This window comes from Rattus norvegicus, chromosome 19, assembly GCF_036323735.1.
Source record: "Rattus norvegicus strain BN/NHsdMcwi chromosome 19, GRCr8, whole genome shotgun sequence".
Lineage (NCBI taxonomy): Eukaryota > Metazoa > Chordata > Mammalia > Rodentia > Muridae > Rattus > Rattus norvegicus.
Window position 1 is genome coordinate 62010284 of NC_086037.1, and position 16450 is coordinate 62026733.

The 16450-nt window shown below is 49.9% G+C and overlaps 1 protein-coding gene across 1 annotated transcript in view; it reads right to left on the reverse strand.

Moving 5' to 3' along the window:
- The window catches only part of Pkd1l2 (polycystin 1 like 2), an 86974-nt gene that overhangs the window by 51933 nt on the left and 18591 nt on the right, over positions 1-16450 (reverse strand). The window contains exons 9-17 of the mRNA XM_039098121.2: positions 15684-15733; positions 12678-12795; positions 11680-11887; positions 9594-9714; positions 8725-8866; positions 7253-7429; positions 3001-3146; positions 2431-2622; positions 944-1075 (exon numbers count right to left, since the gene is read on the reverse strand). Coding sequence (XP_038954049.1) covers positions 944-1075; positions 2431-2622; positions 3001-3146; positions 7253-7429; positions 8725-8866; positions 9594-9714; positions 11680-11887; positions 12678-12795; positions 15684-15733 — 1286 coding nt within the window. The remainder of the gene's footprint in view (positions 1-943; positions 1076-2430; positions 2623-3000; positions 3147-7252; positions 7430-8724; positions 8867-9593; positions 9715-11679; positions 11888-12677; positions 12796-15683; positions 15734-16450) is intronic.

Consider the following 16450-nt stretch of genomic DNA (forward strand, 5'->3'; position numbering starts at 1 on the left):
GAGACGTATGGAGGGGTGTATGTGCTGGGGTGCATAAAACAGACAGATGTGCAGATGGCGCGGAACAGGGAGTGTCATATCGACAGCATAGGGCCCTGGAATAGTTCCAGCCTTGCTGGCTTCATGCTGGGAGATCTGTGATGACAGATCAGCTGGCAGAACAGCTGGACTGTCCACCCCCCCCCGACTTTATGACTTCATTTTTGACCTTGGTCTGCCATAACACTGAGAACATGGTGCTTGACTATGTATAATTCTTCAGGAGGATGATCCTGAAGCAAAAGTTTGCGTGTAAGTCATTGATTTGAAGGTGACCCCAGAGAACATTCTAGAGGAGTGCGGAAGTGAGCATGAGAAGGGTCAAAGGTCAGTGTAGAAGGTGCTATCAAGCCTGTTGAGATTTAACCTGGGACTCAGTCCCGCTCAGGACTTACCCACCAAGAATGTCTAGGAGGTGAAGTACTCGTGCCCTACCCTCAACCGGTCACTGAGCACTGTGTGAATGCCCTGCCGTGTGAGCAGGTAGGGGAGCTCTGAGGGTCAGGGAGACCCCAGGCTAGAAAGGCAGGAGCCGGCAACTGCATGTTAGGTTGACACACAGTGGGTCTGCATGTTAGGTTGACACACAGTGGGTCAGCAGCAATATCTAGACCCACACTTGGGACCCAAGGTGAATAGGATCCAGGTACTCCCGTTGGTGCCCACTAGTGGGCAGTAAACATACAGACCATAAGCCCAGCATGAGGCACCTGGGCTTGCCATGAACCGCCTTCCCTTGAACCACCCATGAAGCACTCTTACGAAGAAGATAGCAAAAGTCTTGTTGCCCCGGGACAGGGCCATAACTGAGGGACTTCTTTGATCTGTCCTCTAATGAGTTGCCACTCCCACACCATGGAGGGAATGTGTGCCATAGTCTGGCTCAGCCAGTGGAAATTCTTACCTGGGCCACAAGGGTGAGCTCCTCACTGTGATGAGTCACCTCTCTCAGCGCCTCAGCCAAAGCCTGGACCCTCTGCATGTTTTCAAGGCCGGTGGTGACCGTGGACAGTGATCTCAGCACAAGCTCTCTGACCTTGGCACGGAGGGAGAAAGGCCGTTAGATGAGCATATTTCAAAGGCACTGGGAAGGCCTCTCCAGAGAATTTGGGGTCCCAGGCATGGCAGTGCTCATCCAGCTCTGTAGACCTCCTTGTATGGCAGACGGAACAACAGTCAAAGGAAAGCTACATCTGGACCTTTGAGGCCAGTGACCGTGTTGTCCTACAGGAAAAAAGACAAGATGCTTTGGCAGAATCATCCTGAAGATATAGCTCAGTTTAGCACCTTCCAATGGGGAGCTCTTTCGGCAGTTACAGGTGGGATCAGTGTAATCGCGGGGGTCTCCATAAGGAAGAGGCAGGAACAATAGGGAAAGATGAGTTATGTGTGCAGAGGAGGGAAAGAAGAGGGTTGAAAAATGTGGTGATGAGGTGCTAGGGTGACAGCTCAATTAGGAAAGCACCTGCTATGGAAGAATGAAGACCTATGTTTGATCCTCTAGAGCACACACACACGCATGCACACACACGCACACATGAACACATGCATACATGTACACATGTATGCACACATACATGCACACACACGCACACATGAACACACACATACATGTACACATGTACACATGTATGCACGCATACATGCACACACATGCATACATGCATACACATGTGCACACACGCACATGCACACACATATGCAAACATGCACACACAACACATGCATATACATACACATGTGTTCACACACATGCACACACAGACACATACTTGCATATACATGTGCACACACATGAACGTGCACACACACATGCAAACACACACAAACACATGCATACATGTACACATGTGTACACACGTGCACACACAGATGCACACATGCATACATGCATATACGTGTGCACATACATGCATGTGCTCACATGCATGTGCTCACACACATATGCAAACACACACACACACACACACACACACACACACACACACACACACACACACCAGGGTAAAGAGGGCTAGGATATCAGGACTGGTGATGATCTCCAGAAGCTAGAAAACATAAGGAGTAGATTCTTCCATACGGTCTTCAGACGTTCTCAGCCTTGTCTATGCATGTCTGACCACTTTCCTCCTCTGCTCCTCCGTTTTGTGATCTTTAGTTTGAGGGAGCCAGAGTAAGGCTCCTGACTTCCCCTCAGATTCCAGAAGACTGGGATTCCACAGAGTTGGGCAGAGAAAGTGGACATTCCTTTCACTTTACACCACTCAGTGGAAGAATAAAAGCAGGAAGTGACCGTGACCACCAGGGGGCACTCAAGGCTTCTATGACTCATGAACCCCACCCCTACCCCAAACAGCCACTCGCAGACCTTAAAGGACCCATTTCATGCACCTTCCGCTTGATGTCCATTCTGAGTCGCCCAGAGCCTGGGCCCTGGTCCTCCTTGTTGAGTTCAGAGGACACAGCCTTGGCCAACAGGAGAAGCTCTTCATGGCCATGCTCGTGGTACAGAGCTGTGGTGATTCTGTCTGACACAGTCTCCTGAAATGTCACATCTTCAACACCCGTGTCATCGTGTCCCACCTGAGAGGGGAACCAGAAACGGGATCAGGGGTCTTTGCTCTGGATGCTGGCACCTAAAGCAGAGCAGGCCTGGCAGAGGAGCGCTCGCACTTCCCGAGGCTGGAGCGTACTTGGAAACGTTTGTGTGCAATGGCTTCCACCACCACATCTTGGGCAAGGTTGCACTCCACCTCCAGCTGCTCTCCCCATCCCATCGGCCGCCCACACCTGCTTCTGAGCCAGGAACTCCTTTAGAGATCTCTCCAGGCTCGACCCGAGTTCTGCTGGCTGATCGCCCATGATGCCCTCGGCTGCCTCCACATACCGTGTAGTTTCTGTGGTTCAGCTGGGTGGAGACATTTCCTAGTAAAGAAACCCTAGTCATCAACCACCACCCACCTTAACTGCCATGTGGGTCTGCTCTCTGTCCCCTGCCTGATCGGTGACGGAGATGACCACTGTCAAGACAAAGCCATCCTTTTCTTCTCCACGTGGCAGATACACAGCAGGAAGGGCTGGTTCGGGGCCACAGTGGAGGCAGGAACCTGGCAGGATGGAAATGGAGCAATTAAGGGGATAGAGCCAACCCCCTGGCCACTGGGACAGAGAAGTCCCAGCTAGTGAAGATGTGACAGCTGCTCTGGAAATCCACAGCGTTGGGGAGAAGGCCACCACATAGGTGGCTACACCTTTAGAACCATTTCCCTAAAGCGTTAGGAAAAATCGAGGGACCATCTCCCCATTTATAAGTGGGTTTCTGACTTTTAGGCTTTTGTTTTGTGTTTATTTTTTGTTGCCTTGGCTTGATTTTTTAATTTAAAAAATTAGATTTTTTTTTTATTGTATGTGTGCAGGTGTTTTACCCACGTGTATTATCTGTGCACCACGGGCATGCCTGGGGATGTGTTTATAAAAAGATAAAGAGAGGGGGATATGTTCTATGGAGGTGTGGTGAGGTGTGGGGGGAGGGGGTGCCTCAACAGGCCCCTGCTGGGACATCCCTTCCCCTGAGGGACCAGCCAGCCACACGAGGGTATAGAATACAATAGAGTTTATTCGGGGCATGGGGAGGGGAGTTGAGAAAGTAGTAGGGGCAGAGAGAGAGAAAGAAGTAGAGAAATAGAAGAGTAGAGGTCGGCCATGAGTATGTGGAGATAAAGGGAGGAGGGGAATGGGGAGAGAAGGGACAAAGGGGTAAGAGGGTAAGAGCAAGAGAGAACAAGAGAGAGGGGAGGGGGCAAGCAGCCCCTTTTATAGTGTCAGGCATACATGGCTGTTGCCAGGTAACTGTGGGGTGGAGCATACCTGGCTGTTGCCAGGTAACTCTGGGGGTGGAGCTTAGACAGAATGCTAACAACTGGTGCATAAGGGGCCAGAAGAGGATGTTGGTTCCCCTGGAACAGGAGCTATGTAGACATTGTGAGCCACTACGCAGGTGCTGGGAATGGAACCTGAATCCATTGGAAGAGCAACATGTGCTCTTAACTGCTGAGCCATCTCTCCAGTCCCCAGGAGGTTTGTTTCGGCATTTAGTTAGTTAGTTTTTGTTTTTGTTTGTTCATTCTTTTTTTTTCTGTTTGTTTTGGGTTTTTTTGTTTGTTTGTTTGTTTTTTGTTTTTTTTTTTTCCGGAGCTGAGGACTGAACCCAGGGCCTTGCGCTTGTTAGGCAAGCGCTCTACCACTGAGCTAAATCCCCAACCCCTGTTCATTCTTTTTAATATGGTAAAACAAACTAAGACTCAAACAAAAACAAGTTAGGGAGTGGATGAAGAGAAAGGAATAGCAAGAGGAAAAGAATCAGCTTCCTAACTCCACTCAGACCAGACCCACACCTCTCCAGGAACCAGCAACATGAGCTAGGTGGGTTTGTTTTGTTGTTTTTGAATCTGTCTCTGTCTCTGTCTCTCTCTGTCTCTCTCTCTCTGTGTGTGTGTGTGTGTGTGTGTGTGTGTGTGTGAGAGAGAGAGAGAGAGAGAGAGAGAGAGAGAGAGAGAGAGAGAGAGCGATGAGGATACCCACATACCACAGCACACATAGGGAGTGCAGATAGCTTCGTGGTGTTGTTTTTTTTTCTAACATCTTTATGTGGGTCTGAGGATGAAACTCAAGTCCCAGGCCAGAGCAGCAAGCACCCGTACCCACTGAGCTATCGAGTCAGCCCACTGGGGGTTTTCCGTTTGTTGGTCTTCGTTTAGGGTTTTGCTGCTTTTGTTTTGTTGTTAATTTCATTTTTTTTTTAATTTTGTTTTTGTTTTTCTGAGACAGTGTCTCACTCGGTAGTCCAGATTGGTCTAGAACTCACCATGGAGCCCAGGCTGATCTTGAGCTCAAGGCAATCCTTGCCCCAGCCTCTCAAGTGCTGGGACTGTAGCCATGAGCCACCACCCGTGGTGTCCACATTACTTTGGGGATTTAACAGTGATGGGAATGGAACCCAAGGCCTCACACAGGTAAGACTCCAGACGACACTCTTCTCCCGGCCTCACAACATCTACAGAGGAGCTCCCTGGTACTATGCTCAAACAGCGCCCCCTGTGGGACATGTCTTGGTTTACCAGTTGTCTCTGCTATTAGATGTTAAAGACTGAAGGTAGGAATTTCCTCTGTCATGCTCACTGCAGCACACCTAACACCCAGAACACATCCTGACACTAGACACCTATCTGTTATAAACATGAATGAGCAGATGAATATCGTTTTTTCCCCCACACATCATGGGAGTCTCTAGTACTCTGTAGTGCACAGACAACTGCAAAGCTATTGGCTTGTGTACTGGCTGGTTTTGTGTGTCCACTTGACACAAGCTGGAGTTATCACAGAGAAAGGAGCCTCCCTTGAGGAAATGCCTCCATGAGACCCAGCTGTAAGGCATTTTCTCAACTAGTGATCAAAGCTGGAGGACCCAGCCCATTGTGGGTGGTGCCATCCCTGGGCTGGTAGTCCTCGGCTCTATAAGAGAGCAAGCTGAGCAAGCCAGGGGAAGCAAGCCAGTAAGTAACATCCCTCCATGGCCTTTGCATCAGCTCCTGCTTCCTGACCTGTGTGAGTTCCAGTCCTGACTTCCTTGGGTGATGAACAGCAATGTGAAAGTGTAAGCTGAATAAACCCTTTCCTCCCCAACATGCTTCTTGGTCACGATGTTTGTACAGGAATGACTAAGACAGATCTCAAGTGAACAGTCAATGTTGGGTGCCCATGCCTCCTGCCTTCTCACTAAGCTGTGTGAGATGGGGCTTGGGGACAAAGGGGAAAACTGGTTTCTCCCTTTGGGTGCAGAATGTAGGAGTTTGGAAATGAAGCTTACTTGCCTTGTGTTTTTTTTCTCTGTCCACACTCAGACCCTGGCATTGTCACCTTAACAGCCCAGCAAACTGCACATCTTTGATTGGGCAACCCATAAAATCTATACTCCCTCAGAAGGGCTTACACCCACCTCACCAGGGTCAGAGCACACTGTTTATGCCATGTGGTGTCTGGCAGGATAATTGCAGAACATGCCTGCATCACTTATGGTGCCTCAGTTGGAAAGAAAGTCCCACGTGAGCTAAGGCCCACACAGAGCTTGTGTGACAGTCCTCAAATGCCTGGGTCCACAGTGAGAACCTTTGGCAACCAAAATACAATGGTAAACGGAGGAGTGAACTGCCCCACGCCACCCACCACTGCCGTCCTGGGTGTGGTTGTTGTGGCTGACATGGCTGACTGGATGGTTATCATGCAATATAGGTAGGGTCTTGGATGGTTAACCCTCTGTGAACCTTCGCCAAAAAAAAAAAATGGGGGCTGGGGATTTAGCTCAGTGGTAGAGCGCTTACCTAGGAAGCGCAAGGCCCTGGGTTCGGTCCCCAGCTCCGAAAAAAAGAACCAAAAAAAAAAAAAAATGTTCTTTGAGATTCGCTTGTCCTGGGCTGGAGAGATGGCTCAGCTGTTAAAGGCTAGGCTCACAACCAAAAATATGAGATTCGCTTGTCCTGTGACACACTGTCATTCTGTGCTGCCACTTACAAGTCAGGGTCAGTGAAAGTGTGGAAGGTTCTATGAGCCAGATCCAGCGCTGACATCAAGGTAGCTGCAACTTCAGACTTTCAAAGAGTCACAGTGACCCCCTTGACCTCTGTCTTCTCTCTCTCTCTCTCTCTCTCTCTCTCTCTCTCTCTCTCTCTCATTTTTTCTCTTCTTTCCCTTTTCCTTTCCTCTCTCTTTCTCTCTTCCTCTCCCCCAACTCTCTCTCCCCTCTATTTACCTCTCTCTCCCTTTCCTTTCCTCTCTCTTCTCCTTCTCCCTGTCTCCTCCCCATGTGTGTGTGTGTGTGTATGTGTGTGTGTGTGAGCGTGTGTGTGCGTGTGCGTGTGCGTGTATTGAGGACTATGACCTGGTATGCCCCTACTTGTTGTGTCTCTTCATCCATTTAACCGTTTTATATTCCCTACAATGGGACAAAGTCATTGCGTCCCCTGGGTTTGGGCAGATGCTGCCCTTCTGGTACTGTGACTGGGTCAGTGCTTTGGGGGTGACCGTGACTTAGGAATCCCTCAACCTGTTATCCTCTCTCATTATAGAACACACTCTATCGCAGCAGATACAGACAATCCCTATTTTTACAGAAAACGAGTCTGGGAGCTGAGGGAAGAGCAGAGCCTCTAGCTGGTACCTGACTGTACACAGAAGCAGTACTCCACAGGGCCCGGAGCTGTGGGGGTGCTGCAGAAGATGGCGAAGCTCGTCAGTACAGAACCTTCCTCAGGGTCAATCACGCAGGCAGGCACCTCAGGTGGAGGTAGCATGCTGATCACGTGGGTGTCCTCCCCGTAGGCGTGGTCGGTCAGTGCTGGGAAATGAAAATTCACTGTGTTTAGAGGACCGCGTGTCTAAAACTTTAACCCTTCTTCAGGACGGCCTGGGAGCTTCGCGGTTTCTGGCCCTCTACAGACCGGCAGCCTCTGACCTCTCTGGAGATTCTGGAGCAGGCCTCCAAACACTTCTATCTAACAATTATCCCCAGTGCAGAGCCCCAGGCTCACTGAGAAAGTGGGCAGATGTGGTGCTGGAGTTCTGCTATTTCCTCTCTAAGTGGCCTTGGTTTGACTTCTGTCATCTGTAAAGTGGAACCAACAGTAACCTCCTCATAGGACAACATGAGCAGATCTCCCAGAGGTCAGATGGCCAAGCCAGGGAGGAACCGAAATACAATGGAGCTGGAAGCAGGTGGATGCTACCCAGAAGCCATCTGTTTCCAGCCTCACACCCTCAGCATTGTGAGCCCCTGTCTGTCCTTCAGCCATGTACCACCACTTGTGACACAGACACAGAGTTCAAAAGAGCACTGGCCACGAGAACTGAGCAAAGGAGAAACTTTTCCCTTTTTAAATGGTTTACTATTTTTTATGTGCATCGGTGCTTTGCCTGCACATCTGTCTGTCTGTCTGTCTTCTGTCTGTGAGAGAGCAACAGATTCCCTGGAGCTGGAGTTACAGACAGTGTGAGCAGCCCTGGGCAGCCATGTGGGAGCTGGGACTTGAACCCAGGTCCTTGGGAAGAGCAGTCACCCCTCCGTGTTGGCCTAACTCAGTTGAGAAAGTCTGGGGTAGAGCAAGTGTGTCCACTGCACAAGTGCCCACCTCAGTTTGTCTGTCTGTGGGCACCCTGTGAGATGCGTCAGAAAATACAGAACCTACAGGCACACACGCAAGTGCCACTAGCCTGCAGTGCTAGAACTTAGGTCATAATGAAGGGTCAAAGGGGGTGTTCTTAGAAAGCATAGCCTTTGTTCTGGGACTCTGTCTGAGCACTGAGTCACCCTGACTTCTGGTGGCACACACAGGTTGTCTTAGAGTGACCGGTTTGTACAACTGGCATCCTGTCAACCATCTTGCATGAGGACAGTTCCAGGACAGGCATTTACGTCACCCCAAAGCCACAGTTGGGGGAAACTGAGGCAACATGAAGTCAAATCCTTTGCCCAAAGTCTTCCAGGCAGAAGACTCCATGCCTTGCTCCACAATAGGCCAAAGTCTCTTATTTTAGTGTTTCCAAGTTGGCCTTGGTCCTATAACAAGAGTTGGAGTGACAGCATCTCACCTATGACCTGGATATGAATAACAGGTTGGCATGACATCATCTCACCTGTGACCCGGATGTGAATAACAGGCCCCCAGGTCTGCAGGAAGCTGCTATTCAGTAGCAGCACAGAAGAGTTGCTGTGAAGGAGGGTCAGTGATCGTGGCCAAAATCCTCTGAGTCTGCAGGCTGCTGGGAGAGGCTCGGCCTGCAAGGGAAGAGCACTCAGGCCCTTAGAGTTTATTAGATAGGTGCCTGGACTTCTCAGTCCTGTGGCTTCCAACCCCCTGGGCCTGTCACATGTCTTTCTGATGAGCAAATCGTGGCCCTGCTGCTACCCATTAGGTCAGTAAATAGTCTCCAGTCTTGCCTCTTGCCTGAGGTCAGCTTCCCAGAAAAGGAGCCCGAGGAGGCATAGGTGTAGACCACTTAACTGAGGGAGGAGCCTATGAGGAGGAGGGATGTGTGCAGGTCACTTTTGCAGGGTGAACTCACTGGGGAGTGAGCTAGGCAAGTAAACAGGGCAGAGAAGGGGGTGAGAGCAAGCGCTTTCAAGAGGCATTCTTCTCAGTGTGGCCCCATGGCTGTGTGTGAGGCATGCTGCAGAAATAGCCTTCCTTTGGGTAAGGGTGCTGGGTTAGGAGATGTTTATAGACCATCATCCCCATGCCCAGCAGCTAGGAGATGTATGCATCCTGGCAGGGCCTTGGGCTGAGGGCAGCAGTCTCTCTCTCCTCATAGGCTTTGCTCCTATGTGTCCATTCACCTGTTAGAAATTCCCTTGGGTCTCTTTAAAGCACACCCCCTAATCTTCCTCATTGCCCCTGCACTGGCTCCAAATGGGCTTGGTCTACCCTGGCTCAGGACCCGGCATTCAACACAAAGCTGGTCCTCTTGGAGGACACAGTTTCTTCTGAGCGGCTGTGACATCTCACCTTCTCTGGTGAGGTGTCATCTAAGTACCAGTTGAACATGGCCACTGGGGTTTCATCTCCCACAGTGACAGTGAGCAGAACATCTTGGTCGGCTTTCACTGGTCGGCAGTTCTTTTGACAGCTGGAAGGTACAGAGGTTAAAGAGAGAAATTTCCCTCAGGCGTCGTGACCACTTGCCTGGTCTTTGCCCAGTTCTCAAGTCTGTGGAGAAGGTGGGAACATTGCCTTTGTCCAAATCAAAGATGGAAAAAGCCCACCAATGCTCCAACCTAAGCCAGGGCAGAGCCTTGGTCTGCAGGCAGAAGAAGAGTCAGAACACGCACTCCACTTGCAGCCAGGCTGGGGGTGGGGGTGGAGGGGCAGGACAGGTCCCTAGCTTCCAATCCTGACCTTGTCACTTAGGAAGATTTGCCTTGTATGAGCTGCTTAATTGGTTTCCTTAGCTGCAAAGGAAGTGGACAAAGTCAGATAACTTCTGAGATCCTCTATCATGTTACTAAAAGTGACAGTGCCGCGGCTTCACAGCACATATATGGTGCATAGCTCTGAGAGTGACATGTCAGAGCCCCGAGAGCACTTGGGAGCATGCTAGCCTCAGAGGACTTGCATGATTGGTCCTAGGTGACACCATTCCTCAGTGGATGGACGGAACATGAACCATGAACCATGAGTCAGGGCCCAACCCCTGGGCCTTCTTTTGTGTTTTTGTTTTGGGGTGTGTGTGTGTGTGTGTGTGTGTGTGTGTGTGTGTGTGTGTACAGACAGGTATGTGTGCATGCATGCATGCATGTGTGTACACAGGTATCTATTTGTATGCATGTGTATGTGCATGTGTGTGTATGTGTGTGCATGTGTGTGTATGTGTGTGCATGTGTGTACGCATGCACGTGTGTGTTTGTACAGGTGTGTGAGCAGGCATGCATGTGTGTATGTGTGTACACAGGTGTATGCATACACAGATGTGTGCATGTGTGTTTACACAGGTGTCTGTGTGCATGCATCTGTGTGTGTGCGCGTGTGTGTGTGTGTGTGTGTATAAGGTTGATATGGAATGTCTTCTCTCTTCATCTTATTGTTTGAGACAAGGTCTCTCAGTGAACCTGAAGATCATCTATTCAGCTACAGCCCCCTGAACCTTCTATATAGTGACCTCCCTCACCCTCCCTGGAGCCCCTGACAGGTCACTTTGACATATGGTGCATGTCTAATGCCTCCCTGAGTCCGCTTAGCCTTAACTTCATGAATCCATCAAACCCCTTAATTCTTTTATTAGTGTCTTCCCTAGTGCAAGCACGCTGGTGGGTTTCTACAGACCTTCCAGATCGTTCTCCAGCTCTCCCAGCAGAGACAATGTCTCAGCTCCCATCCATGGAAAGCATTGGTAGGGGCTCAGGAAGTTTGAGGGGGAGATGGTGTGCTGAGGGGAGCACAAGGTTATTCATTTATTTCTTACCAAAGCGCTGGCATGGCAGAATCAGCATCCCCTCATCCTCTAGTCAAGGCCATGGCTTCTGTCTCTCTCCACAGAGGGGATTCCAGGCATCCCCTGTCTTACCTCTGCAGTCCTAGGAGCGATGGCTTGCCCCACCCTATAGCACTTGCACACTGTCACCTGGGTTAGTCCTGTTCACTCTCACCTGAAAGAGGATGCTTATCCATCTGTAATAAGTTCCTGACTATAGTGGGCCATCTGCTTCCAGCGGGACCCTGTTGACAGGCCCTGATACCTCAAGTTTCTCCTTTGACTCCTATAAGATGCTAAGCCAATCCACTGAGAGCAGAAAGTTTTGAAGCAAGCTTGGAGCATGTCCCCTCCTGCTCAGGGACCTTGGGTAGCTCCTGGGTGGAAAACATTAATCTGGTAGGATCTGCAAGGCCCTGCCTCCCCAGCCCCTCCCCCAACTCCTCCTCCAAGTCTCTGTTCCCTGGATGAAATTGTCATAGACTTCTGCGGTCCCTTCATGCCATTTGTTGTGGATCCACAGGTTGCCACCCCTATTCGAGCACAAGTGAGATTGGTTGATCCACTCTACCAGTCTCACCTCCGAGTGGTGCGGGCCAATGACATGGCACCCACGTGCCTCACCTGATTTGAGGCCCAAGGTCCAGGGGAGCAGACACATAGAGGCACCGTTCTGTCTCTCTCTCCAGTTCTTGGCCCCGTAGGATAGCCAAATGCAGGGTGACAGCAGAGTTGAGAGGTGGCAGACAGAAGGTATGGAGTACCAGCAACCTCTGGTCTGTGTGGAGCAGTTGCCTCTCCACACAGGTCTTCCACTGAGCCCAGCAATGTCCTGAGAGAGATGGGAAGACGCTCGTGCACTGCATCCCTGAACCCAACACACCGTGGACTTTCTGGTTTAGCAAAGCTTCTGATAATGGTTTTGTTTCATCAAGACAAGATCTGGTGGCACAGCCTAGGCTAGCCTCAAACTCATGGTCTTCCTGCTTCTGCCTCCTGACTGACAGGGTTACAGGGATAACCCACCATGCCCAACTTCCAGTTGTCCCATTTTATTTTGGCGTGTGTGTGTGTGTGTGTGTGTGTGTGTGTGTAAGTGAGTGTGTGTAAGTGTAAGTGTGTGTGAGTGTGTGAGTGTGTGTAAATGAGTGTGTGGTGAGTGTGTGTAAGTGAGTATATGTGTGTGTAAGTGAGTGTGTAAGTGAGCGTGTGTAAGTGTGTGTGAGTATGTGTGTAAGTGAGTGTGTGTGGTGATGAGTGTTTGTGTGTGTATGTGTGTGTATGTGTGTGGTATTGTATGTTAGGAGGGAAGGACACTCTCAGAGGAGGCCTATCTGGTCACAGATCTTATCTGGATTTGCCAGTGGATGATGTCAATGAACAAAGCAACCGAGCTTTTAGGCTTCGTTACTGCTGTTAACTCTCCCCATGCCCTGTCACATGCATTCAGGAACACCATCGCTCCTTGTTTTTGCCTCCATTCCCATCGCTGAGGTTTGCACTCTGGCACACATGGGCAGGCAGCGTCAGGCTAGATTTGTGTCCGGTGGAGAGGGAACAGACAAGCCTGATGATGCTCTCTCATCAATGATGCGGGTGGACAGGAACATCATACCACTTACCACAGGACCAGTGGAAGTCCAAGCTTAGGTCATCATCCGGCCAGCCCAGTGTGACGTCTGTGAAAGGGTCCACGTACAGTTCAGGCTCAGTGAACACCTTCATGTCCCACTTGTGTCCCTGCAGAGAAAGGAACCCCCCAGTGATAGAACACTCCATAACTCAGCTTCACTGTAGAGTGCCGCCACCAACTTACCCTCCACCCCAGAGCAGTGCTTGCTGGGAGTGGCCACAGGGTGAGGCTAAGAGCAGAGAAGGTTCTGGATGGTGGTCTGCTCTCAGGTTTCCCTCTGGAGGCACGGTGTGCCTTCCTAAGACTCACTGGATCCACTCTGTGGTTGCCTGCATGGACAGAGGCTGTTCTAGACCAGGCCCTGTGCTGATGTTGGGGTGTAGGATGATGTCATTATGCAGGTGAAGGCAGGTATAGGATAGAATGAAGCCTGTCATTGGACAAGAAGGAAGGATGGGCGGGAGAAAAGTTTTAGAGAGGAAGAGGAGACCGGATCAGGGAGAAGCAGGCCGAGAGAACACAGAGACTGATGTTAAGATTCCTCTCTGCACATTTACAGGGATGGATGTGTACAGGGCTTTGTGTGTCTAGATGAGCATATTATATATTATCAATTGGATCAGAGGTTATTGTGTTGTGTGTTCTTTCATGTGGCGATTTGATTGAGTACAAGAGATACTGGGCCACCACAGAATTGGGATGTGTGTGTCTGGCGTGGTGGCAACCTGCCTTGGGAACTAGACGGGTAGAGAGACTGTTGCCAGGCTCAGAGAGCAGCCATCAGCAGTTTGATATGGGATGGAGCAAAGTGGGTGAGAGGCTTTGCTGACTGAGATGAAGATGTCTACCAGATGTCTTGGGGCACTACGGTGTTGGATCTAGTGCAGGGTAAAAGAAAGCCCTATTTTTAATTTTACAGCAACATTGGGGGACCTGGTAGAAACCCAACTGCTACCCTTAAGGGACATTAATGGACACTTAACACTATGAGTACCACCTGTGCTTCCTTAGAGGGAATCCAATTATAGGAAGCAGGAGAATGTGGAAGGCGGAGGCAATCAGTTAAGAATAGAGGTCTTGAGGGATGTGGGGAGAGGCAGCTCCATTTTTATTATTTTTTTTTTATTCTTTTTTTTCCGGAGCTGGGGACTGAACCCAGGGCCTTGCGCTTGCTAGGCAAGTGCCCTACCACTGAGCTAAATCCCCAACCCCTGCAGCTCCATTATTAAGGTCTTTGTTTTGCAAACACAATGATATGAAGTCAACCCTGCCCCACTTGAACCCACCAAGGGCTGTGACCTGTGCTGTAATCCCAGCCTTGGAAAGACTAGATGAATGGATCTCTGAGCTCACTGGCAGGCCAGACTAGACCACTTGTCGAGCTCCAGGATAATGAGAGGCACTACCTACACAAGGCCAAGGTGTATGGCTCTTGAGGAACATGTACACACGAAGAAAGAAAAACTAGAAGGAATACAAGACTTAGAGGCAGCCAAGTCTCAGAGGGGTCATGAGCCTGTATCTCCCAGCTATGTTCTGAGTCTCTGTGTATCTGTCCCTCTGATGATTTGCTAGCCTCTGACACCCACGGTTGCCACAGACATGGAGAAGCTTCCCTGTGGGACCGGCTTCCAGAAGCATCAGAAAGAAGAGGAGACATTGCTGGTTGGGCAACCATGAAGAGAATGTCCGCTCTAGAAAAGGAATCAGCAGGCCCCGAGGTGAATTCTGGACGAAATTGCTGGTAGGACCAGTTAAACAACTTACCTATGGGTCCTCTTGCTCGAGCCTTGACCCAGAATCACACAAGGCTACAGTGGAACTCAACCTCTGATGGCCTGTGTGTGCCATGAGCGTGTGGAGGTCAGGGGACATCCCAGGTGTCAGTCCTTGTTTTCTGCAACTCTTATATCACACGGGCTCTTACTCTCCACTGTATACACCTGGCTAACTGGCCTTTATGCTCCTGGGGATTCTCATGTCTCCACTTCCTAGCTTGTCGGGGCATCTGGATTGATTATAGGCTCTTAGGATCATGCTCAGTTTCCACTAAGTAGCAAGAGCTCTACCCAGTGAGCCACCTTCCCAATCTTCATGTCCCCTCTGGGCACACCTGCGAGCGCACGCTCTTGATGCTTGCTGTTGGTCCACCTGGTTCCTACCAGACACACAACACTCTCAGTTCTCTTCTTTCGTCTGCTTATCTCTAAGCTTCACGAGGGCAGAGAGCACACCTGCCTCCTCGCCCTCCCGTCTCTGCCCCAGAATGTCAATTCTCGAACTCCGCAGGCGCACAGTAGGTCTTTGTTATCACCAGGAAGCACCTGCACAGTGTCGAGGAAAACTGAAAACTGAAACCGAAAACTGCAAACACTGAAGAACCGGGGCTTTGTCTCCTCAAACGGGTGCTAACGGTTGTGCATTTCCCTGTGAATGCTGCTCCAGCTGCAGCCCACAGATGTGGATCAATCATGCTGCCATTATCATTCTAGTTAGGAATATCTTCTAATTTCTCCGATGATTTCTTGTATTGCCTATTATATTATTATTATTATTATTAATAATATTATCATTTACAGAAATGTGTTATTTACTTCCTAAGGCCTACCTACACAACCCAGGGTTTTGCTGCTTCACAGCTTAACCCTGTGGTGGTTAGAGAACATACTCTTGGGCTCTTTCTCCAAATGGAAGAAAGCGTGGGGACCCTGTCAGTTTCCTAAACTCAAAACTCTAAGGAGACCGCTTGGATACTGTTTCCTTGTGAAGTTAAGTGTTCGAAAGAGGGGGTTGGCTGGAGAGATGGCTCAGTGGTTAAGAGCACTGACTGCTCTTCCTGAGGTCCTGAGTTCAAATCCCACCAACCACATGGTGGCTCGCAACCATCTGTAATGGGATCTGATGCTCTCTTCTGGTGTCTCTGAAGACAGCTATGGTGTATTCATATACATTAAATACATAAGTCTTTTTAAAAAAACGTTTTAAAGATGCTCACGTTCTCTGCTTCGGCTTTCATTCCAGACGGTTCTCGGAGACCGGAAGGGGCTGTGAACATAGTGGGAACAAGAATTAAAGCTTCAGTGGAAAACGTTATAAACTATAAAGGCAGAGTCACGGAAGGATCATGGCATGTACTCCGGTCCCAGCTATGGAGGGGGAGTGGTTGGGGTGGCAGGAGGAGCAGGTGAGCCTAGAGTTTGTGGCAAGTCTAGACAACAAAACAAGACCCTTCTCAAACAAATAAACAAACAAACGAATATGAAAAAAAAAAAACCAAAGAGATCGTGTTGAAGATGCCCCAAGATGTCTACCATTCAGGTGATGGAGACGAAGATGACAGGGTTCTGTGGGAGACAGATGTGTGGCTGCCTCATCCGACTCTTGCCTGAGCGCTAGGGATCCGACCTCAGGAGCTCACACCTGCATAGCAAGCTCTTGACCCTCAGAGTCATCCCCCGGCCGTCATCTTCTATATTCTGTTATCGTGTTTGCAGCTCAGGGGTAGAGTCCAGTGTTTCTGTGTGCTGAGGAAGGGCGCTACCACTGAGCCACACCCTCAGGCCATCCCGGGAGCAGGTGACGAAAACGTCAAGCTCCCCTCCTACACTCTAGATTATAATGCCTAAGATAATGTGAATGTGTGGTCTGAGCACTGTCATGCTGTGCAGTTCAGGGAGTCACGGCAGGAAGAACGCCTGTATGAGGTCAGTGTGGGACTTAATGACACTATCTGTAACTGTGCCTTTAGAGCACCCAGAAGAA